Source organism: Hyla sarda, chromosome 11, assembly GCF_029499605.1.
Source record: "Hyla sarda isolate aHylSar1 chromosome 11, aHylSar1.hap1, whole genome shotgun sequence".
Taxonomy (NCBI): Eukaryota; Metazoa; Chordata; class Amphibia; order Anura; family Hylidae; genus Hyla; species Hyla sarda.
The window spans coordinates 7130451-7156316 of NC_079199.1; the positions used below are offsets into that span (position 1 = coordinate 7130451).

General features: G+C 40.9%; 1 protein-coding gene across 1 annotated transcript in view; it reads right to left on the reverse strand.

The window, feature by feature from the left end:
* DDHD1 (DDHD domain containing 1) overlaps positions 1-25866 on the reverse strand; it is a 56209-nt gene that overhangs the window by 19820 nt on the left and 10523 nt on the right. The window contains exons 2-7 of the mRNA XM_056545991.1: positions 21605-21778; positions 14877-14978; positions 9890-10018; positions 6919-7066; positions 4607-4716; positions 2735-2841 (exon numbers count right to left, since the gene is read on the reverse strand). Coding sequence (XP_056401966.1) covers positions 2735-2841; positions 4607-4716; positions 6919-7066; positions 9890-10018; positions 14877-14978; positions 21605-21778 — 770 coding nt within the window. The remainder of the gene's footprint in view (positions 1-2734; positions 2842-4606; positions 4717-6918; positions 7067-9889; positions 10019-14876; positions 14979-21604; positions 21779-25866) is intronic.

The following is a 25866-nucleotide window of genomic DNA, read 5'->3' on the forward strand; positions in this document are numbered from 1 at the left end:
TCTATCTCATATCTATCTATCTATCTCATATCTATCTATCTATCTCATATCTATCTATCTATCTCATATCTATCTATCTATCTATCTCATATCTATCTATCTATCTATCTCATATCTATCTCATATCTATCTCATATCTATCTCATATCTATCTATCTATATAGTGTAGGCAGCCAGTAAAGTGGTGGAATGTAGATATGTGCCAAATCGGTTGCAGTATCAGCGAGTTAACGTCTGCTGCTCCTAGACCTCAGGTGAGGAGAGTGTGAACCTGAGGAGTTGATTTCTTGCCATTTCTTCCATTATGCTACAAGCTGGAGCCAGTACAAAGAAGCCCTGGGAATCAGGATGGACATAGGCTGGTGTCAATGCACCAGGACTAACCACCCCTACATGGTTGTGTAAGGACTTTAAGCTGGAGTCAGGTTTTTGTTTGTTCTGAGTTTGTTTTGAAAGCCTGTCTGCCTCCTCCAGAGGATCCACACTGTTGCTGAAAGGTAAATCACAGCTTCCCTCTCATTTCATTCCTTTGTGCAGTGGTCTTCAAACTGCAGTCTTCTAGATGTTGCAAAACTTCAACTCCCAGCATGCTAGGAGTTTATGTTTTGCAGCATCCGGAGGGCGACCGTTTGAGACCACTGCTGTAAGGCATCGGAGGATAAGTGATGTTAAAGGGTAGCTCCCACCAAGTACTATATAATCTAATATGTCCCTACCTAGGTTAGGCCTGGGGCGGCGGAGGATCAGCGTAGCAATGAGTGTGGGCGCTGCCTCCGGACAGGGTAACGGGGGTGGGCGGGCGAGGCCGTGCGCGAGGCCAGTGGAGCTGGCCAATGCGCGCAGCCCCAGCTATCAGCGTGCTCGCTCTCGTCTGTTTGATTGACAGGTGGGGGGAGCGCGCACCGCAGTGACTGAATTTCGACTCATTGCCAGGCTTAAATGAGACGAAATTCTGTAGTGACGTCACTGCCGAATGCATTCGGCCACTAGGAGGGCGACCCCTAGTGGCCGAATTTAAAAGTGATTTTAAACTGGTTTAAAATCACTTTTTTTTTTATTAAAGTATATTAGAGATATGTTGTAGTACTTAAGTACTACAACATATAAATTTTTTGATATCATGACAGTGCCCATTTTAAGCCTTCTGCTAAACTGTTCTGTTCCTGCTGGTTTGTTTTTAATAAACCCTTTTGTTTTTGCCCCAACACCCTGCTTGTTTGCCTACCAATTGTGCAGCTAATTCCCACTATATATATATATATATACACATACATACATACACACACACACACACACACACGGGTGTGTATTTATTTTTCTATATGTATACTACAATAAAAGCAAAAAAAAACTAAAAGAAAAAAAACAAAAAACACAAAACAGAACAAGCTTACTAGATAACGCGTAACTCCTAAGGACAATTTACATACATGTACGTCCTCTCGCCCTGGTACTTAACACACAAAGACGAACAATTACGTCCTGAGCGGCATTCAGTCTATGAAGCGAGTTCAGGAGCTGTCAGCAGCCGTACACTCGGTCAACGAAGAGCAGCATTAAGTGCTGTGATCAAAAGTGATTATGGCACTTAAAGAGCCGCCATCAGTGTCCCCCTAACCGATCGGCACCCCAGTAACATATATGTGGGGGTCCGATCAGCTTGAATGATCGCTCACCTGCTCCGATCTGCTGATAGAGCCTGCCTCAGCGATAGCATCATTTAGTGTTCGGGATCTGAAGAGTGTAAAAGTACCTTGTGGGGGCTTATAAAGTGTAAATAAAATAATGTATTTATTTAATTATTTAAACACACATCAGGCTCCCCCCTCCAATAAAAAAAATGAAAACCACTCATTTTTCCCATACTAAAAAAAAATAAAAATATATATAACAACAACAACCCACCCTGTTTGGTGGGTTGTTATTTTTTAGTCTGAATGTCTGAACTGTTACAATATAATGTTCATGATTCCATCGAGTCCCCCCATAAGTCTAAAATTAGCTGATCGAGGTCCCTTCTAAACATAAGAGTTGTCAAAACCCTTTTACATTAGAGCAGTGGTCTAAAAATGTGACCCTCCAGATGTTGCAAAACTTCAACTCCCAGCGTGCCTGGACAGCTGAAAGCCTGTCTGCCTTCTCCATAGGATCCACACTGTCCCTGATGGTAAATCAAGGCTTCCCTTTCATCCTATTCCTTTGTGCAGTGGTCTTCAAACTGCAGTCCTCCAGATGTTGCAAAACTTCAACTCCCAGCATGCCCGGACAGCCGTTGGCTGTCCGGGCATGCTGGGAGTTGAAGTTTTGCAGCATCTGGAGGGCCACCATTTGAGACCACTGCAGTACAGCATCGGAGGATAACAAATTGAGAGCAAAAGCGCCTCTAACCTACATCTCAGAGAATCCAGCAGACGCTCCCGATCCCCAAACCAATGCAGATTCTAGCCCAATATGAAAATGCAGGATAATCCTCTCAATCCCGATATACATGTATATTTTACAGACACCAGCTCAGTATGCGTGTGCTGCGCCAGCTGTATGTAAGTCACTGCCTCAATGTTATGGAGACCAGGAAGACAGCTGTTACCTAAATCTACAGGGAACGGCCAATGGAGCGACTCAATAAACCGGCTCAGGTGTTCTATAAAATCTATGTACGTTGTTGAGTGTTTGAAGACTTTTCCATAGTGACAAGAAACACAAGCCGGGTGGTGCAGGAGCGGGTATCACTTACCTCATCTCTGTACAGAGGGCTGGTGTAATACATAATGTCCATGGCGCTGCTGTTCAGCATGTCCCGAATACCACGCACCTTATCTGGAGTTATAGAATCTACCGTATCTACACACGGGAAAGAGTATTCTCTGTTTATTATACCTTACATACACAAAAAAAAAAAAAAAAAAAAAGTATATATATATATATATATATATATATATATATATATACACACACACACACACACACACACACATATATATATATACATACATACACACACACACGTGAATGTGTATAGAAAAAAATATAAAAATATACATACATTAATATATGTATACACAAAGATATTTTTTCATTTAGATCTAGTTATATCCGTTTGTGTGAATATATATATATATATATGTGTGTGTGTGTGTGTGTGTGTGTGTGTGTGTGTGTGTGTGATATATATACACACACATATATATATACACACACACATACACGGATATAACTTATAACTAGATCTAAATGAAAAAATATCTATATGTGTCTAACTATATACACACACAAAAAAATTACATACATATATATATATATATATATATATATACATACACATGAAAATAAATATAAAAAATTATATAAAAATATAATATATACAAAAAGTATTATATATATATAAAAAAAATATATAGTTATTAATAAAAAAAATATATACAAACTTAGAGCAGTGTTTCCCAACCAAGGTTTCTCCAGCTGTTGCAAAACTAAAACTCCCAGCATGCCCACTGGGATTTGTAGTTTTGTAACAGCTGGAGGCACACTAGTTGGGAAACACTTTCTTAGAGATTAGACTGCAATACGCCATCACTTACTATGGCAGGAATATCCCTTAAAGGGGTATTCGAGGAAAAAACTTTATATATTATACTGGCTCCAGAAAGCTAAACAGATTTGTAAATTACTTCTATTAAAAAAAATCTTAATCCTTTCAGTACTTATGAGCTTCTGAAGTTAAGGTTGTTCTTTTCTGTCTAAGTGCTCTCTGATGACACCTGTCTAGGGAAACGCCCAGTTTAGAAGCAAATCCCCATAGCAAACCTCTTCTAAACTGGGCGTTTCCCGAGACAGGTGTCATCAGAGAGCACTTAGACAGAAAAGAACAACCTTAACTTCAGAAGCTCATAAGTACTGAAAGGATTAAGATTTTTTAATAGAAGTAATTTACAAATCTGTTTAACTTTCTGGAGCCTTTTTTTTTTATATAAAAAAAGTTTTTGCCTGGATAACCCCCTTTAAGGCTAGGGTGACACAGAGCGCATCCACAGCATATTTCCACTACCCTTAGGGTCTATCTAACGTGCATTTAGGATTAATGCGGCTACATTTTTATAATCCTGTTTTCTTCATGTAGCCGTCAGGACTATAAGCCCTGAAGTTCACTAAGCCTGACGGCAATGAATGCAAAAAAAACGTTTGCCCCTTATATTTAAAAAAATAAATAATAATCTTAAGGATCACAAAATAAAAGCAAAATGAAATAAAAACTCCTGTAGATATGGAAGAGGGGAGCGGTGCACTACAATAACCAGGTAAAACCTTTCTTCTGCTCCACTGGAAACATGAAACCAATGAGCGATAAGCGAGGGCTCCACTAGTTTAACCAGATGAGACCCCATCAAGGATGAACGATTAAAGGGGTACACCGGCTATGTAACACTAATCCCCTTATATACAGGACAGGATATAAGTGCCTGAGTGCGGTGACACCTATATAACACAACAGCAGAAGCCACATGATCGGATGTTATCCACAGGACAGTAGCTACCATGGCAACCCCAGAGCGAGCAGATATTTCCATTATTGCAGCAATAAGGACATTTCCTTCTTTTATTATGTTACCTCCATCCAGAGCAAGTTTGGAACGCCATTCCACAGGAAGGAACTCAACGTGCTCTGAAATCTGATTGGAAAAGTGCTTCTCTTCTATCTTTCTTGCAGTCTCCCGCATCCTGTAACCATATACAGACAAGTATTGGCCTAAGATATACAGTATATACAAATAAATATCAGACTAAGATATACAGTATATACAAATATCAGACTAAGATATACAGTATATACAAATAAATATCAGACTAAGATATAAAAATATCAGACTAAGATATACAGTATATACAAATAAATATCAGACTAAGATATACAGTATATACAAATAAATATCAGACTAAGATATACAGTATATACAAATAAATATCAGACTAAGATATACAGTATATACAAATAAATATCGGACTAAGATATACAAATATCAGACTAAGATATACAGTATATACAAATAAATATCAGACTAAGATATACAGTATATACAAATATCAGACTAAGATATACAGTATATACAAATAAATATCAGACTAAGATATACAGTATATACAAATAAATATCAGACTAAGATATACAGTATATACAAATAAATATCGGACTAAGATATACAAATATCAGACTAAGATATACAGTATATACAAATAAATATCAGACTAAGATATACAGTATATACAAATATCAGACTAAGATATACAGTATATACAAATAAATATCAGACTAAGATATACAGTATATACAAATATCAGACTAAGATATACAGTATATACAAATAAATATCAGACTAAGATATACAGTATATACAAATAAATATCGGACTAAGATATACAAATATCAGACTAAGATATACAGTAGATACAAATAAATATCAGACTAAGATATACAGTAGATACAAATATCAGACTAAGATATACAGTATATACAAATAAATATCAGACTAAGATATACAGTATATACAAATAAATATCAGACTAAGATATACAGTATATACAAATAAATATCAGACTAATATATACAAATATCAGACTAAGATATACAGTATATACAAATAAATAGATATTCACTATATACAGATAAGTATTATCCTAAGATATTCACTATATACAGATAATTGTCCTAAGATATTCACTATATACAGATAAGTATTGTCCTAAGATATTCACTATATACAGATAAATATTATCCTAAGATATTCACTATATACAGATAAGTATTATCCTAAGATATTCACTATATACAGATAAATATTAACCTAAGATATTCACTATATACAGATAAGTATTATCCTAAGATATTCACTATATACAGATAAGTATTATCCTAAGATATTCACTATATACAGATAAGTATTATACTAAGATATTCACTATATACAGATAAGTATTATCCTAAGATATTCACTATATACCGATAAGTATTATCCTAAGATACTCACTATATACAGATAAGTATTATCCTAAGATATTCACTATATACAGATAAGTATTATCCTAAGATATTCACTATATACAGATAAGTATTGTCCTAAGATATTCACTATATACAGATAAGTATTATCCTAAGATATTCACTATATACAGATAAGTATTATCCTAAGATATTCACTATATACAGATAAATATTATCCTAAGATATTCACTATATACAGATAAGTATTATCCTAAGATATTCACTATATACAGATAAGTATTATCCTAAGATATTCACTATATACAGATAAGTATTGTCCTAAGATATTCACTATATACAGATAAGTATTATCCTAAGATATTCATTATATACAGATAAGTATTATACCAAGATACTCACTATATACCGATAAGTATTATCCTAAGATATTCACTATATACAGATAAGTATTATCCTAAGATATTCACTATATACAGATAAGTATTATCCTAAGATATTCACTATATACAGATAAGTATTATCCTAAGATATTCACTATATACAGATAAGTATTATACTAAGATACTTACTATATACAGATAAGTATTATCCTAAGATACTCACTATATACAGATAAGTATTATCCTAAGATATTCACTATATACAGATAAGTATTATACTAAGATACTTACTATATACAGATAAGTGTATATACCAGTGACGTATTTTGTTAACCCAACAATGTCTGTCTGATCTGTCAGCTATCAGGATGGAGGATAGGAAGAGTTTTACTCTTGCCAAATATTACAGATCCTCCAGCACAGGCGTCCACCGGCCAAAATGGCGAATCAGACAAAACCATGAGCTCATGTCTGGACACGATAAGTTCTGACATCAATTATAAGAGTAATCGGAAAAATAAAATACAAAATAAATAAACTTACATGGCTGTATTTTTGATAATTCTCCCTTGATCCATTTTTTGGCCGATACCGTGGACAACAAAGACGATGTGCGTGGTGTCTACAGGTTTGTCCTCGTACGTCGCCTCCTCCACGTAACCTCTATGGAGCCTGGTACCGCTGCTAGAGGCTGCAAAAGATTTAAAAAAGGGGTTAGCCAGTAAAAAAAACTTCATATATCAACTGGCTCCAGAAAGTTAAACAAATTTGTAAATTACTTCTATTAATTTTTTTTAATCATTTCAGTACTTATGAGCTGCTGAAGTTGAGTTGTTCTTTTCTGTCTAAGTGCTCTCTGAAGAAACCTGTCTCGGGAACTGTCCCGAGTAGAAGCAAATCCTCATAGCAAACCTCTTCTACTCTGTGCAGTTCCCGAGACAAGCAGAGATGTCAGCAGAGAGCACTGTTGCCGGACAGAAAAGAACAGCTGGTAAGTACTGGAAGGATTAAGATTTTTTTTAATAGAAGTAATTTACAAATCTGTTTAACTTTATAAAGCCAGTTGATATATAAACATTTTTTTTTTCCTGGGATACCCCTTCATGTGAAAGCATATATGGTTTTATTAGATCAGTGCTCTCCAACCGCTGCAAGACTACATGCTGTCCCGGGCATGCTGGGAGTTGTAGTTTTGCAACAGCTGGAGAGTCACAGGTTGGGGAACACTGGATTAGATCTTGGGCTTGTGCTTTGATTTCCTCCTGCACTGAAGGAGCCACAAGTCTTATATTCTTTCATGGTCTTAGATCAGTGTTTCCCAACCAGTGTGCCTCCAGCTATTCCAAAACTACAACTCCCAGCATGCTCGGACAGCCTTTGGCTGTCCGAGCATGCTGGGAGATGTAGTTTTGAAACAGCCTTCCCATTGATCACATTTTGATATCCTATCCTATAGATCGACGTTTCCCAACCAGGGTGCCTCCAGCTATTGCAAAACTACAACTCCCAGCATGCCCGGACAGCCAACGGCTATCACGCCTCCCCATAGACATGAATGGAGGGGACTGCAGCTGTAGTCGCCAATCATCCAGCACGGAGCGGAGTTAGCTCCGTGCGCGGATGACCGGGGTGCCATGCCAGAGATCGCGGCGGGACCCCCGCGATCAGACATCTTATCCCCTTCGGATTTCGGATAGGGCATGAGATGCTTTTTGCCATACTACTCCTTTAAGGGGGTATTCCAGGGAAATTTTTTTTTATATATATATCAACTGGCTCCAGAAAGTTAAACAGATTTGTAAATTACTTCTATTAAAAAATCTTAATCCTTTCAGTACTTATGAGCTTCTGAAGTTAAGGTTGTTCTTTTCTGTCTAAGTGCTCTCTGATGACACCTGTCTCGGGAAACGCCCAGTTTAGAAGAGGTTTGCTATGGGGATTTACTTCTAAACTGGGCGTTCTCCGAGACAGGTGTCATCAGAGAGCACTTAGACTGAAAAGAACAACCTTAACTTCAGAAGCTCATAAGTACTGAAAGGATTAAGATTTTTTTAATACAAGTAATTTACAAATCTGTTTAACTTTCTGGAGCCAGTTGATATATAAAAAAAAAAGTTAATTCCTGGAATACCCCTTTAAGGACTCAGACAATTTTATTTTTAACATTTTTGTTTTTTCCTCCTCGTCTTCTAAAATCATAACTCTTTTATATTTTCATCCACAGACAGGTATGAGGACTTGTTTTTTGCGCAACCAGTTGTCCGTTGTAATGACATCACTCACTTTACCATAAAATGTATGGTGCAACCAAAAAAATACTATTTGGGAGGGAAAATTGATAAGAAAACCGCAATTTTGCTAATTTTGGAAGGTTTCGTTTTCATGCTGTACACTTTACGGTAAAATAGACCTGTTTTCTTTATTCTGTGGGTCAATACGATTAAAATGATTCCCATGATTACATACTTTTCTATTATCATACCGCAAAAAAAAATAACGCAAACTTTTTAGCCAAATTAGTGTGTTTAAAATCCCTCTATTTTGTTGACCTATAACTTTTCCGTATTAGCGGCGGTATGAGAGCTCATTTTTTGCGCTGTGATATGTAAACTTTTTTGACACCAAATTACCATTTATAAAACTTTTAATACATTTTTCATCAATTTTATTTGGATTAAAAGGTTATAAAAAAAAAAAAGCAGCAATTTTTTACTTTTTTTGCCGTTCACCGTACGGGATAATTAACATTATATTTTAATAGTTCGGATATTTACGCACGCGGCGATACCAAATATGTTTATTAATTTATTTATTTTTTAACACACTTTTTGGGGATAAAATGGGGGGGGAACACAGACAATTTACATTTTTATTGGGGGAGGGGATTTTTCAAATTTTTTTCTTTTATTTTTACACTTTAATAGTCCCCATAGGGGACTACCGGTATCTATAGCAATCATTCGATTGCTAATATTGTTCAGTGCTATGCATATGGCATAGCACTGATCAGTGTTATCGGTGATCTTTTGCTCAATCTCAGACCAGAGCAGAAGACCAGTGGAAGGCAGCGAAGGCAGGTGAATGGGACCTCAGTCTGCCATTCTAGATGATCAGCGGCAGTGCTGCGGGCGATCCGATCATCCATTTTAGTGACCGCAGATTGCGGATGTCGGCCATTACCGGCAAGTCCCTGGCTGCTATCAGCAGCCGGAACCTGCCGTGCATCTCTCCGATGCTCGCGGTCATGTATAGGATGTAAATGTACGCCCTGGTGCGTACATGTGCGGTATCCTGCGCATCTTGGATGCACAGGATTTGAAGCTGCAGATTTTAATGTAAACGAAATTACTTGACACGGCTTTAAATCTGCAGCTTCAAATCCTGCACATCAAATATGCGTAGGATACTGTACGTGTGATTACATCCTTAAAGGGCAATATGTGATGCAGCTGACTAGGTCCCCCATCTCAAAGACGCAGGTTGGGTGCAGGTAGCGCCGCAGCGGACAGCTTACCTTTTGAGAATCCCAACTTTTGGGTAACAGTCCTTGCTATCTTAGAAGTAGTGGCGTCGCTGTACAGATAGACTTCCTCCACGCTGTGCCAATCCACGTGGCTGCGGCTCAGCTTCAGACTGTGGACAGCTGCAAAATGGCATAAAATAGGTCAGAACACAAATCGTCTCTAATAAAACCGTGAAAAAACTACGCTGGTGTGATTCCTTTACACTCGATATATGGAGGAGTAAACGTGCAATGTGCAACCACTAAATATCCTTAAAGGGGTTATCCAGGAACAAACTTTTTTTTACATATCAACTGGCTCCAGAAAGTTAAACAGATCTGTAAATTACTTCTATAAAAAAAATCATAATCCTTTCAGTACTTATGTGCTGCTGAAGTTGAGTTGTTCTTTTCTGTCTAAGTGCTCTCTGATGACACGTGTCTCGGGAACCGCCCAATTTAGAAGCAAATCCCCATAGCAAACCTCTTCTACTCTGTGCAGTTCCCGAGACAAGCAGAGATGTCAGCAGAGAGCACTGTTGCCAGACAGAAAAGAACAACTCAACTTCAGAAGCTAATAATTATTGAAAGGATTAAGATTTTTTTAATAGAAGTAATTTACAAATCTGTTTAACTTTCTGGATCCAGTTGAGATATAGATATAGATATAGATATATATATAAAAATAAAAAGTTTTTTTCCTGGAATACCCCTTTAAATAACACTTATTCTTCACTGGTTCTTTTTCAATGGCCAATGCTCTGCAGGACGTCCTATGATTATAACTGAGGAGTTTACAAATTCCAGCTATATGTATATGTGCATCATGTATGTAGACTAGTGGTTTGTGACCTGTAAAGGTCCACCTTTTGCAGAACCACAAGTCCCATCATGCCCGTAACAGCCTTCGGATGTCATGACATGATGGGAGTAGTAGTTTTGCAATAGCTTGAGACTTACAGGTTGGGTAAGGCAGTGTTTCCTAAAACAGTGTGTCTCCAGCTGTTGCAAAACTACAACTTCCCAGCATGTCACAACAGCCTTCGATAGTCATGGCATGATGGGAGTTGTAGTATTGCAACATCTTAAAGGGGTACTCCGGTAGAAAACCTTTTTTTTTTTTTTAAATCAACTGGTGCCAGAAATTTAATCAGATTTGTAAAATGACTTCTATGAAGAAATCTTAATTCTTCCAGTACTTATTAGCTGCTGAATACTAGAGGAAAATCTTTTCTTTTTTGGAACACAGAGCTCTCTACTGACATAATGAGCACAGTGCTCTCTGCTGACATCTCTGTTCATTTTAAGAACTGTCCAGAGTAGCAGAAAATCCTCATAGCAAACATACGCTGCTCTGGACAGTTCCTAAAATGGACAGAGATGTCAGCAGAGAGCACTGTGGTCATTATGTCAGCAGAGAGCACTGTGTTCCAAAAAGAAAATAATTTCCTCTGTAGTATTCAGCAGCTAATAAGTACAGGAAGGATTAAGATTTTTTAATAGAAGTAATTTACAAATTTGTTTAACTTTCTGGCACCAGTTGATTAAAAAAAGAAAAAAAAAAGTTTTCCACCGGAGTATCCTGGGTAACAATGTTGTAAGGCATTGTTTTCTAAACAGCTTGTCTCCAGCTGTTGCAAAACTACAACTCCCAGCATGCCCGGACAGCCGTTGGCTGTGCGGGCATGCTGGGAGTTGTAGTTTTGCAACAGCTGAAGGCAGAATCTTTGGAAAACACTGCTGCAATATGTCTTCCTAGAGGACTCGTGCGCCGATATCAGACAGACGTCAGGACACAGTCTACAGGCCAGCGCTTTGTAAGTAGCCTCGGGTAAGTGGGTGACTGCAAATACATTTAGTCTATTGAGCAGAAAGCGGTTATTATTAACTAAATAAACAGAAAAGAAGCGATCAGACAAGAGCCAAAAATAGCGTAAGGACACGGTGATACACAGAAAGAACAATGGGGTTATATGAACAATACAATACAAAACCTCGGCCGCCTGCACCTGGGCAGAGAAGGTTGTGGGCTGCCCTGGAACCTGCATAGAAAATAACTCACATAACATGAACCTCGGCACAAGCACCAACTGGGCCGGGTTCACACCAAGTTTTTGCAATACAGTTCCCGATGAAAAACGGATTCCTCAAAACCGGACTAAACTGTATCAAAACGGGTGTACAAATTTTAACCCGTATACAGTTTGAAAAATGATGTCCGGTTGCATCCGTTTTTTTTTTTTTTTTTTTAAAGAAAAAAAAGTATACATTTTTAACTTTTCACTCCATTATGAATAAAGTTTCACTTGTTTGATTAAAATTCCCCCCAAAAGATAAATAAATTAATTTTCGGTGTGCACTGCGCATGTGCAAAGTTAAAAACCATATGGTGCAAACCGGATGGAACCATAGGCACATGCGGTTCTGTATGGTTCCCATTGACTCCCATGTTTAAAAAAAAAAAAAAAAACGTATACGGTTTCAATACGTTTTTTTAACCCAGACCAAAAAACATGGTAGGCTACGATTTTGGGTACGAGGAAAAAAAAAAACGGACAAAACCGTACAAGATGCAAAATGGACACAAACCTGATGCATGGTTTGGCGTACGATTTTCAATGGAGATTCCATGCATACGGTTTTCAATACAGTTCCGTACGGTTTTCACATTGAAAATGTATACGGGAACTGTACTGCAAAATTGTGGTGTGAACCCGGCCTATGTTGGTTTTATATTTATAATCTTCTTCCTCTAGATCACTGTTTCCCAACCAGGGTGCCTCCAGCTGTTGCAAAACTACAACTCCCAGCATGCCCGGACAGCCAACGGCTGTCCGGGCATGCAGGGAGTTGTAGTTTTGCAACAGCTGGAGGCACCCTGGTTAGGAAACACTGCTCAACCCTGCAAAGCCGGAACCTCCATGATAGTCTACAAAATTCCAAGAAAAAAAAAATAAATAAAAAAAATCACTTTCGGAGTGCACTGCGCATGTGCAAAGTTAAAAACCGTATGGTGCAAACCGGATGGAACCGTAGGCACATACGGTTCCCACTGACATATACACACATTATATATATATATATATATATATTTTTTTTTTTTTTTTTTTTTTTTTAAACATACGGTTTTTCACCCAGACCAAAAACCATGGTGGGCTATGGTTTTGGGTACGGGAAAAAAAGAAATTACACAACCGGATGCATGGTTTGGCGTACGGTTTTCAATGGCGAGTCAATGCATACGGTTAACAATGCGGTTCCTTATGGTTTTCAAATTGAAAATGTATACGGGGACTGTATTGCAAAAACGTAGTGTGAACCCGGCCTAAGTCTAATATCAGACACTTATCCCCTTATCCTGTAGATACTAGAGGGGTAGTCAGGAGAACTAAATTTATCTCCTTCTCAGAGGAAAGGGGATAAGTGTTTGATTGCAGTCCGATCGCTGGGGCCCCCCCCGTGACTCTCCTGTACGGGGTCCATCCTACTTACCGCTCCTCGGTGCACTCCGGCCCCCACTTTCCTGGACGCGGGCAAGCGGCGGCCAGCTTAGCCAATCACCAGCCGCAGTGATGTCCCGCCTCAGCTGGTGATTGGCAGAGCGAGCCTTCACTTGCCCACCTCCAGGAAGGTGGGGGCCGGAGCACGCCAAGGACAGATAAGTAGTGGGGTCCACTACAGAAGATCACGGGGCCCCCCCCACAACAGTAGAAACCCCCCCTCCCCCAGTGATCACACTTATCCCCTTACCCAGTGGAGTTTCCCAGAGTACCACTTTAATAAATAAAAGATATCCATAATCTACAGGGAGTCACAGGCTGAGCAAAAGGATCCCCCATCATCAAACCTGAGACTTCATGGGGTTGTTCCAAAATGATAAGGATTTATAAGCCAAAGGCTGTCCGGGCATGCTGGGAGTTGTAGTTTAGCACCAGCTGGAGGCATGCTAGTTGAGAAACAGTGGTCTAATCTGAGAATAGGGGTGGTAATTAAAGGGGTATTCCGCCACTAGACATCTTATCCTCTATCTAAAGGATTGGGGATAAAACGGTCCAATCTCGGGGGTCCCACTGCTGGGGCCCCCCCTGTGATCTCGGCTGGGGCAACCCACACATCCGTGCATGGAGCGAACTTCGCTCCATGCCGGATGACTGGAGAGGTGGGGGAGGAGGCTCGTGACGTCATGGTTACGCCCCTCAATGCTAGTCTATTGGAGGGGCCGTGACTAGAGATGAGCGAACTTACAGTAAATTCGATTCGTCACAAACTTCTCGGCTCGGCAGTTGATGACTTATCCTGCATAAATTAGTTCAGGTGCTCCAGGCTGGAGACTCTTTCCTAGGACTGTATCCACCTTTTCCAGCCAACGGAGCACCTGAAAGCTGAACTAATTTACGCAGGAAAAGTCATCAACAGCCGAGCAGAGAAGTTCGTGACGAATCGAATTTACTGTAAATTCGCTCATCTCTAGCCGTGATGTCACAAGCGTGGCCTGGTAGTGACGTCACGAGCCTCCAGCGCTGCACCCAACACTCTAAACATCGGGTGCAGCAGAAAGATCGCGGGGGTCTTCAGCAGCGGGACCCCCGCGATCATACATCTTATCCCCTATAATTTGGGTAGGGGATAAGATGTCTAGGGGCAGAGTACCCCTTTAAGTATTGCTGACTGCAAAACTGCTAATTTTGATTAATTCCAGATTGTATTGCTGCAGCTCTGTGTCCCCCATTTGATGAAAGCCACAGGGGTCAATATATTCCGGGGTCCCTGTGGTTTAAATACACAAAAAACTACAAAACAATTCATAGAAAACTATACAGATCAGTGCAGGTAAGAAAAATAAATAAATAAAATGAGTGAAGACCACCGTAACCTCAGGATCGGCACAAAGCATATGGCGCTATATCTGCGCTACTTCTATGGAGAGCCTGCCCCTCTAGAGAGAGCGTCTAAAGCCAGAGAGAGTCTCATCTACAAGGGCGCAGCGGGGGTACCGTACCTTCGTAACGCTTTCTCTTGGCGCATGGGGCGCCTGTGCTTTCGTTATATCCTCTCCAATTGAACAGGAAAGGGAGGGAGAAGGGAGCAAGGTGGTGGGTAACTAGCAAAGTGAAGACAGGGAACTTTTTTTACTTTGGCTTTCATATAAAAACAAAACAAACAAACAAAACAACTAAAAAAAAACAACAACAACAACAAATAAACTCAAAATCACAGAGTAAGGCTGGGTTCACACTACGTTTTGTCCCATACGGGAGCGCATACGGCAGGGGGGAGCTAAAAGCTCGCGCTCCCGTATGTGACCGTATGCGCTCCCGTATGTCATTCATTTCAATGAGCCGACCGGAGTGAAACGTTCGGTCGGCTCATTTTTGCGCCGTATGCGCTTTTACAACCGGACCCAAAACCGTGGTTGACCACAGTTTTAGGTCCGGTTGTAAAAGCGCATACGGCGCAAAAATGAGCCGACCGGACCGAACGTTTCACTCCGGTCGGCTCATTGAAATGAATGACATACGGGAGCGCATACGGTGACATACGGGAGCGCATACGGTAACATACGGGAGCGCGAGGTTTTAGCTCCCCCCTGCCGTATGCGCTCCCGTATGGGACAAAACGTAGTGTGAACCCACCCTAAGAATGGTTAGAATCGTGAAAGAGCAAAGCAGCATGCATGTCACATTTAGGGAACCTTTGCATGGGCGTATTTTGCTGCAGATTGGCAAAATGCGCAGCAGAAAATCTGCAGCAAAATACACATATGTGAACATAGCCTTACATTACGGTTTTTCCATCCACTTGTCCTGCAAAGTCTGTATAAATGACTGGCATTCCAAATGCCGGTCGGGTCAGATGCCCCCTCAGCACTACTGGGTCGCTGGTTATTCCCGAGGTTTGCACCGACTAACATTCTGAGTGATTTTCCGGCTATTGATTACTTACTACCGGTGTCCGATCAATAACGACTAATGAAAATCCACAGCGTCTGGTAAGATGGATGGACACGTTTCCATTAGTCAGGAGAGATTGTTCTATGGAAACGCACTCCCCATTAATCTACGTCAGGCCCGGCTGCCTAATGTGTATGGGAAACTAACAAGGAGCACTGACAAGACAGAGACATACTGCATTGTAGTACCTGGCACAGCCACTAGAAAACGTATGGCGCTGGGTGCATCGTACAAATCTGATATTGATGCCTTATCTCATCAGATATCCAGGGTTAAAGAGGTACTCCGCTCCCCAGCGTCTGGGACATTAAGTTCCTGGACGCTGTGTGCGGGCTTCCGTGTTCACGCCCGCCCCCTCGTTACGTCACATCCCGCCCTCTCAATGCAAGTCTATGGGAGGGGGCGTGACGACTGTCGCGCCCCCTTCCCATAGACTTATTGATGGGGCAGGCCATGACATCACGAGGGGGCAGGCATGAACACAGAAGCCCGCACACAGCGTCCAGGAACTCAATGTCCCAGACGCTGGGTAGCGGAGAACCCCTTTAAAGGGATATCTGATCTGTCACGCCTCCTCCCATAGACTTGCATTGAGGGGGCGGGGCTATGACGTGAAGAGCTCCCATCGCCAGCTCCAGCGTTCGGAACAGTTTGTTCCAAACGCTGAGCAGCGGAGTACCGTGGGACCTAATACAGTGGGGCCTAAATCTGTTGCAAAACTACAACTCCCTTTGGCTGTCCGGGCATGCTGAGAGTTGTAATTTTGCAACAGCGAGAGGCACCCTGGTTGGGAAACGGGCATGCTGGGAGTTGTAGTATTGTAATATCTGGGGGGTTTAGCTTGGAGAACACTGCATTAAAGGGGTACTCCGGTGAAATATATATATATTTTTTTTAAATCAACTGGTGCCAGAAAGTTAAAGAGATTTGGAAATTACTTCTATTAAAAAATCTTAATCCTTCCAGTACTTATTAGCTGCTGAATACTACAGTGGAAATTCTTTTCTTTTTGAAACACAGTTCTCTCTGCTGACACCTCTGTCCATTTTAGGAACTGTCCATAACAGCATATGTTTGCTATGGGGATTTCCTTTTACTCTGGACAGTTCCTAAAATGGACAGAGATGTCAGCAGAGAGCACTGTGGTCATGATGTCTGCAGAGAGCTCTGTGTTTCAAACGGAAAAGAATTTCCAATGTAGTATTCAGCAGCTAATAAGTACAGGAAGGATTAAGATTTTTTAATAGAAGTAATTTACAAATCTGTTTAACTTTCTGGCACCAGTTGAAAAAAAAAAAATTTGTTTTTCACCGGAGTACCCCTTTAACCCCTTAAGGACTCAGCCCATTTTGGCCTTAAGGACTCAGACAATTTAATTTTTACGTTTTCATTTTTTCCTCCTCGCCTTCTAAAAATCATAACTCTTTTATATTTTCATCCACAGACTAGTATGAGGGCTTGTTTTTTGCGCGACCAGTTGTCCTTTGTAATGACATCACTCATTATATCATAAAATGTATGGCGCAACCAAAAAACACTATTTTTGTGGGGAAATTAAAACGAAAAACGCAATTTTGCTAATTTTGGAAGGTTTCGTTTTCACGCCGTACAATTTATGGTAAAAATGACGTGTGTTCTTTATTCTGAGGGTCAATACGATTAAAATGATTCCCATTATTATATACTTTTATATTATTGTTGCGCTTAAAAAAAATCACAAACTTTTTAACCAAATTAGTACGTTTATAATCCCTTTATTTTGATGACCTATAACTTTTTTATTTTTCCGTATAAGCGGCGGTATGGGGGCTCATTTTTTGCGCCATGATCTGTACTTTTTTTTGATACCACATTTGCATATAAAAAACTTTTAATACATTTTTTATAATTTTTTTTTAAATAAAATGTATTAAAAAAGTAGGAATTTTGGACTTTTAAAAATTTTTTTCGTTCACGCCGTTCACCGTACGGGATCATTAACATTTTATTTTAATAGTTCGGACATTTACGCACGCGGCGATACCAAATATGTCTATAAAAAATGTTTTTTACGCTTTTTGGGGGTAAAATAGGAAAAAACGGACGTTTTACTTTTTTATTGGGGGAGGGGATTTTTCACTTTTTTTTTACTTTTACTTTTACATTTTTTTTTTTACACTTGAATAGTCCCCATAGGGGACTATTCATAGCAATACCATGATTGCTAATACTGTATAGGACATAGAACAGATCAGTATTATCGGTCATCTTCTGCTCTGGTCTGCTCGATCACAGACCAGAGCAGGAGACGCCGGGAGCCGCATGGAGGAAGGTGAGGGGACCTCCGTGCGGTGTTCTGAATGATCGGATCCCCGCAGCAGCGCTGCGGGCGATCCGATCGTTCATTTTAATCGCGAACTCCCGCAGATGCCGGGATCTGTATTGATCCCGGCACCTGAGGGGTTAATGGCGGACGCCCGCGAGATCGCGGGCGTCGGCCATTGCCGGCGGGTCCCTGGCTGCGATCAGCAGCCGGGATCAGCCGCGCATGACACGGGCATCGCTCCGATGCCCGCGGTTATGCTTAGGACGTAAATGTACGTCCTGGTGCGTTAAGTACCACCTCACCAGGACGTACATTTACGTCCTGCGTCCTTAAGGGGTTAAGCCATCCCCCAGTCCCCATAGGACTGAGTCAGTCAAAATACCTAGATGTCCTATACTTTACAGAAAACAATCAGGGCTCGTCCACCGTGAGTCTACTAAATATTAAAGCCCAAACCTGTCAATTTAGGGCAGTGATCTGGTTCTCCACAGCAGTTACAAAACTGAACGTCAGGGCATGCTGGGAGTTATAGTTCTGAAACTGTTGGAGATGACAGATTTAAGAGACACGTGTGATTTGTAAAAGATTATATCCAAGGTTGTAATTTGTAACATTATAATCAGGTTTTATTTATTTCTCTTATGGGACACAAATGCATTTAAATAATAAACTATGGGCCCATTCTCACTCATAGTCCGTTTGCACACTTGGCGCTTATTTAACGTGGAATTTTTTCCTTGAAAATAACCCTTGGAAAAAAAAAAAATCAAATTGAAGGAATGAGATTCCGCCGAAAGAACATGTTAATTTTTCCAGCAGAATCTGGATTGTGGAATTTCCGCAGTGTCAACAAGTCAGGGAAATCCCATTGACATCAATGTAAGGCCAAGTTCACACCACGTTTATACACTACAGTTCCCGTATCAGGTTTTTGATAAAAAACGGATTCCTCAAAACCGGACTAAACTGTATCAAAAGGTGTGTACAAATTTTAACCCGTATACGGTTTGAAATATGGTGTCCGGTTGCATCCGTTTTTTTAAGAAAAAAAAACATATACGTTATTAACTTTTCACTCCATTATGAATAAAGTTTCACTTGTTAATTGTTTGATTGAAATTCCAAGAAAAAAAAAGTCAAAGTCAAAGTAAAAAAACCGTATGGTGAAAACAGTTCTGTACGGATCCCATTGACTCCCATGTTTAAAAAAAAAAAAACGTATACAGTTTCAATACTATTTTTCACCCAGACGAAAAACCGTGGTAGGGTACGGGAAAATAAAACGGACACAACCGGATGCATCTTTTGGCATACGGTTTTCAATGGTTTTTAATACGGTTCCGTGCGGTTTTCACATTGAAGCCGTATACGGGAACTGTATTGCAAAAACGTGGTGTGAATGCAGCCTTTGTTTCATGCAGAGGAATTCTGTAGGGCGAATGGGGCCAAAGAGTTACTTACCCAATCCGATCCTGTGCCATTTCCCCCCATTCAGGCTCTCATCGGCACCCTTGTCGTCAGGTGACCATCACAGCCAATCAGCAGCCACGAGCTGTACTCAAAGCATCATGGCAAAGTGACAGGTGCCATAAAGGCCGGAGTAAAAGCTGAGGCAAATGATTGGCAGTGGCGGTCATGTGACATCCATTCCAAAAATAAGACCAGGGTGCCGAACAGAGTCTTATCAGGGGGATCAGTGCAGGATCGGAGATGTCGGTAACTGTTAGTTTAGGATTTTTATGCATTTGGGAACAAAAAACCCGGATAACCTCCTATAATTACTGTAAAAAGGTGATGCCCCATCTCATTACTATTGATTTTTCTGGCTCCTCCGGCCTGTTTGCAGGAAGTAATGTAAACAGCGAGGCTTAAAGGGGTACTCCGATGGAAAACATTTTATTTTTTTTTTAAATCAACTGGTGCCAGAAAGTTAAACAGATTTGTAAATTACTTCTATTTAAAAATCTTAACCCTTCCAGCACATATCAGCTGCTGTATGCTCCAGAGGAGTCCTTTTCTGTTAGAATTTTCTTTCTGCCTGACACCTCTGTCCAGGTCAGGAACTGACTGTCCAGAGTAGGAGCTCCAGACAGCTACTGACATGTACAGAGGTGGCAGCAGAGAGCACTGTGGTCAGACAGAAAATAACTACACAACTTACTGTGGAGCATACAGCAGCTGATAAGAACTGGAAGGATTATGATTTTTTAATAAAAGTAATTTACAAATCTGTTTAACTTTCTAGCACCAGTTGATAAAAAAAAATAAAATAAAATAAATTCCACCGGAGTACCCCTTGAAGGAGTAAAGCACTTTGCGCAACTCCCATTGAACTATAAGGGAGTAACCTCATTGCTTAACTTCTCCGCTTCAGCTGCTTTCAGCTTGCCCAACCCCCTCAAACAGGCCAGAGGTGGCTGGAAAACCTGCAAGTAACAAGTTGGGACAACCCCTTCACAACACAAAAAGAACTGGGCTGAAAAACTCGAAAGAATTGGTGGAAACTTTTACTTAAATGGGCGCTGTCAGATACAAAAACTTTAGATATGTTGTAAAGCATGTATAACCAATAGGTTTTGAAATTGCTTTTTTTAGAAAAATTTCAGTATTTCATACAGAAAAATCCAGTCAAACAACTGCCCCCCCTGCCTGCTTGGACACATACTAGTCCTGTTGTGTCCATGAGTCATCACCTATGTCATGGACACACTTCCTTGATTGACAGCTGTGAGCGCAGGGCTCCTCCCACTGTCAGCTTGTGTCCCGCTACGGTCAGTGAGGACAAGCTGGGAGTTGTAGTTTTGCCAATGCTAGGGGAGATGTGAGCAGACAGAATACTGAGGGAGGGGGCGGAGACCTGTACAGTGAGGCCACGCCCCCTCCCTCTGAGAGGAATTCAGACTAGTGAGCTAAATTACAAGTGTAATAAAAAATAAAATAAAGGCGCTGGACACATAAAAATTACATGTACAAGATCTGAGTGATGTATTAAAAAATATGTTTTTTGTGTGATCTGATGGGTACGCTTTATTTTAATTTTAATAACGTTGAAAATTCTAAAAGATTTTCAGAAAACCTAGCAGGACATTCGAGATGATTCTTCAGGATTATCTGTAGTTTCTGCTTTAGTGCATTCTGATAAAGGATACACTTATAAAATATCATTATATATCTGGACCCTTTGTAAAATATTCTATTATTTATAATAATCTATCTATCCATCCACAGGGGTCAAGTCCTGGTAAAAAAAAAAAAAGTGAGAGAACTCACCCAAAATGTATTTCCACCCCGGGGCTGGTCCTGCAGGACTACTGCTAATAGAAACAGACTACCTGCTGTAGAAAAAGTGCAGGAACTCTGTTCCCATGCGTTCCTGCAGGACTTGAGCCATATATATGTGACCAAAAACTAATCTAAAATAAATTCAGCCGAGTTGTTTTTGGAAATGATCTAGGGGGCATGGGCGCTCACCATCCTTGTGGTCCACGGGCTTGGCCACTTCCAGGTCAAAGGTGTCGTGCATCTGATACCCCCTGAAGCAGGAGAGATGTTCCTGTTCTATCAGGTTGCTCTCGTCTTCGTCCAGCGGTTGCCAGGTGCCGTCGATGAACCATTGTCCTCGCATCACGGGGATCTTATCGCTCTCTGAAAGGAGAGAAAACAGCTTGAGAAGCCATGGACGCAAGCAATGACCGGATATACAGTATATACACAATATGTCCTCACACCCCTCTTGACTGTCTAGTTGTTTATTCAAGGGATAGATTACCGTATATACTCGAGTATAAGCCGAGTTTCGTGCTGAAAACACCCCCCCCCCCTTATACTCGAGTGAACTCTCCGCCCTCAGTGGTCTTCAACCTGCGGACCTCCAGATGTTTCAAAACAAACTCCCAGCATGCCCGGACAGCTTATGCGCTTCTTTACCGGTGTGCTATCTGCCCCCGCTGTGAGCCCTTGTTAGGTGACCCATGGGTCCACACTATCCTTTGGTCCTCTGGGTAGCAGTCTCTTCCTAAGGTTCTCTTGTCCTTTATCTTTTACGACTTCCTCAGTCTCTCTTCCTTGACCCCTTTCCTCTTGTGTATTTGTCTGTGAGTGTGTTGTCTATCCTCTTCTTGCTCATAGTTTTATCTTTCCATTGTATCCTTGCTACTAGAGATGAGCGAACTTACAGTAGATTTGATTCGTCACGAACTTCTCGGCTCGGCAGTTGATGACTTTTCCTGCATAAATTAGTTCAGCTTTCAGGTGCTCCGGTGGGCTGGAAAAGGTGGATACAGTCCTAGGAAAGAGTCTCCAGCCCACGGGAGCACCTGAAAGCTGAACTAATTTATGCAGGAAAAGTCATCAACCGCCGAGCCGAGAAGTTTGTGACTAATCGAATTTACTGTAAGTTCGCTCATCTCTACTTGCTACTTACATCTTGTACATCTAGCGAGTCGCCTTTCTACATACTCCCTTTATTTTCTGGTTATTCGAGCAGGATCTAATTGAACCCTATACAATGTACGCTCTTTGCATTTTGCTCATTGTTTTGATGCATTTGGACTCCAATATTCGTATGTATCAGTTTGACTTTATGCCCCTTGTATTTTGGGTCTCTCCAGATCGACGGGCTAGACTGTTGTTGGTTCTTTTTATGTACATTTGTTAATCCTCTGCTAATAAAATATCTTTTGAATTTGAAAAAAATAAAAATAAATAATGAATCCAGTGTTTTCCACCAGGGTGCCTCCAGCAGTTGCAAAACTACAACTTCCAGCATGTCTTGACAGGCAAAGGCTGTCTGGGCCTGCTGAAAGTTGTAGTTTTGCACAGATCCTCACTGAAACATGCACAGAGCCTGAGGTCTTCTATTCATCACAGCTCTGCAACCATGTGAGGGCGGAAGTGGTCCCCCAGCAGGCTTCAGTGATGTCATACCTGCTGGGAAACGCCCACTTTCTCCTGCTGGGAGATTGCACTATGTATCAACTGATCAACAGATTTGTAAATTACTTCTATTTAAAAAATCTTAACCCTTTCAGTGCTTATGAGCTTCTGAAGTTAAGGTTGTTCTTTTCTGTCTAAGTGCTCTCTGATGACACCTGTCTCGGGAACCGCTCAGTTTAGAAGCAAATCCCCATAGCAAACCTCTTCTAAACCGGGCGGTTCCTGAGACAGGTGTCATCAGAGAGCACTTAGACAGAAAAGAACAACCTTAACTTCAGAAGCTCATAAGTACTGAAAGGATTAAGATTTTTTAATAGAAGTAATTTACAAATCTGTTTAACTTTCTGGAGCCAGTTGATATGACAGTATATAAAAAAAAAAAAAAAAGTTTTTTTTCCTGGATAACCCCTTTAAAGGAGTACTCCCCTGCCCCAGCGTTCGGAACATTTTGTTGACGCCCCCTCTCATAGACTTGCGTTGAAAAGGGGGTGGCCGTGACGTCACGATCCCCGTAGCCAGCGCTCGGAACAAAATGTTCCAAACACTGGGGCAGTGGAGTACCCCTTTAAAAATGTTTTATATAGAAGTAATTTACAACTATATATATATATATATATATATATATATGTATATATAATCTTTCTGCCACCGGTTAATTTCAAAAACTTTTTTTTTCTTCACAGGAGCACCCCTTTAAGGGGTTAACATATACATAAATGTCGCTTCTATATACAGCACTATGCTGGCTGGACCTGATTGCGGTGGTTTTATCCATCCCGTAATTAAGCACATTAAGAAGGAAAACATAAAAAACACTCATTTCATCATGGCGACCGATTTCCAAAATGAAGCGTAGCGTGGGAGGAACAAAGGACGCAAGATTGTGGTCGAACGCGGCGTTCACGTCACATGACAGTCAGAAGATTATGTATCATCAGGGACATGGTGTCATTCTAAGCCAGTGCTTCCCAACATGAGGCTCTCCACCTGTAGCAAAACTACAACTCCCAGCATGCTCAGCTGTAAGAGATAATAGAATCAGCCACAGGCTGTCTGGGCCTGCTGGGAATTGTAGTTTTGCAACAGCTGGAGACACACTGGTTGGGAAACACTGTATTAGATGGTTGGTTAATTCAGTGTGTCTCCAGCTGTTGCAAAACTACAACTCCCAGCATGCTCAGCTGCAAGAGATAATAGAATCAGCCAACGGCTGTCCGGGCATGCTGGGAATTGTAGTTTTGCAACAGCTGGAGACACACTGGTTGGGAAACACTGTATTAGATGGTTGGCTAATCTTTCCATTAGCCAGGAGGCATCTAGATACACTGTAATGCTGCCAATGACTGTCCAGGCATGCTGGGAGTTGTAGTTTTGCAACAGCTGGAGACACACTGGTTAGGAAACACTATATTAGATGGTTGGCTAATCTTCCCATTAGCCAAGAGACATCTAGATACACTGTAATGCCATGTTTCCTAAACCAGTACGTCTCCAGCTGTTGCAAAACTACAACTCCCAGCATGCCAGGACAGCAAACAGCTGTCTAGGCATGCTGGGAGTTGTAGTGTTGCAACAGCTAAAAGTACACTGGTTAGGAAACACTGACCTAGGGGAATAAGGAATAAGCCACAGGCTGTCAGTGCATGATGGGAGTTGTAGTTTTGCAGCATCTGTAAAGCAACAGGTTGGGGAACCCGGCTGTAAGAGGTCAAAGATTCAGCCTAAGGCTGACAGGCCATGCTGGGAGTTGTAGTTTTGCAATAGAGGCAGACGTTGTGAAACAGATTAAGCCCTGATTTCAGGTACCTGGGCAGCTGACGGAGCAAAGTGATAAAGTCCAAGGACATTATACAAGTAACATGAACGTCAAGACATCTGACTGTCAAATCCCATAAATTACAGGAGGACGCAGATTAATATCCAGCACAACTACCACTCCCATCTATATGTAAGGATCCAATTATAGGGACGACCCTCTATATGTAAGGATCCAATTATAGGGACGACCCTCTATATGTAAGGATCCAATTATAGGGACGACCCTCTATATGTAAGGATCCAATTATAGGGACGACCCTCTATATGTAAGGATCCAATTATAGGGACGACCCTCTATATGTAAGGATCCAATTATAGGGACGACCCTCTATATGTAAGGACCCAATTATAGGGACGACCCTCTATAAGTAAGGATCCAATTATAGGGACGACCCTCTATATGTAAGGACCCAATTATAGGGACGACCCTCTATATGTAAGGACCCAATTATAGGGACGACCCTCTATATGTAAGGATCCAATTATAGGGACGACCCTCTATATGTAAGGATCCAATTATAGGGACGACCCTCTATATGTAAGGATCCAATTATAGGGACGACCCTCTATATGTAAGGATCCAATTATAGGGACGACCCTCTATATGTAAGGATCCAATTATAGGGACGACCCTCTATATGTAAGGATCCAATTATAGGGACGACCCTTTATATGCAAGGATCCAGTTATAGGGACGACCCTCTAAATGTAAGGATCCAATTATAGGGACGACCTTCTACATGTAAGGATCCAATTATAGGGACGTCCCTCTACATGTAAGGATCCAATTATAGGGACGACCCTCTATATGTAAGGATCCAATTATAGGGACGACCCTCTATATGTAAGGATCCAGTTATAGGGACGACCCTCTACATGTAAGGATCCAGTTATAGGGACGACCCTCTACATGTAAGGACCCAATTATAGGGACGATCCTCTACATGTAAGGACCCAATTATAGGGACGACCCTCTACAT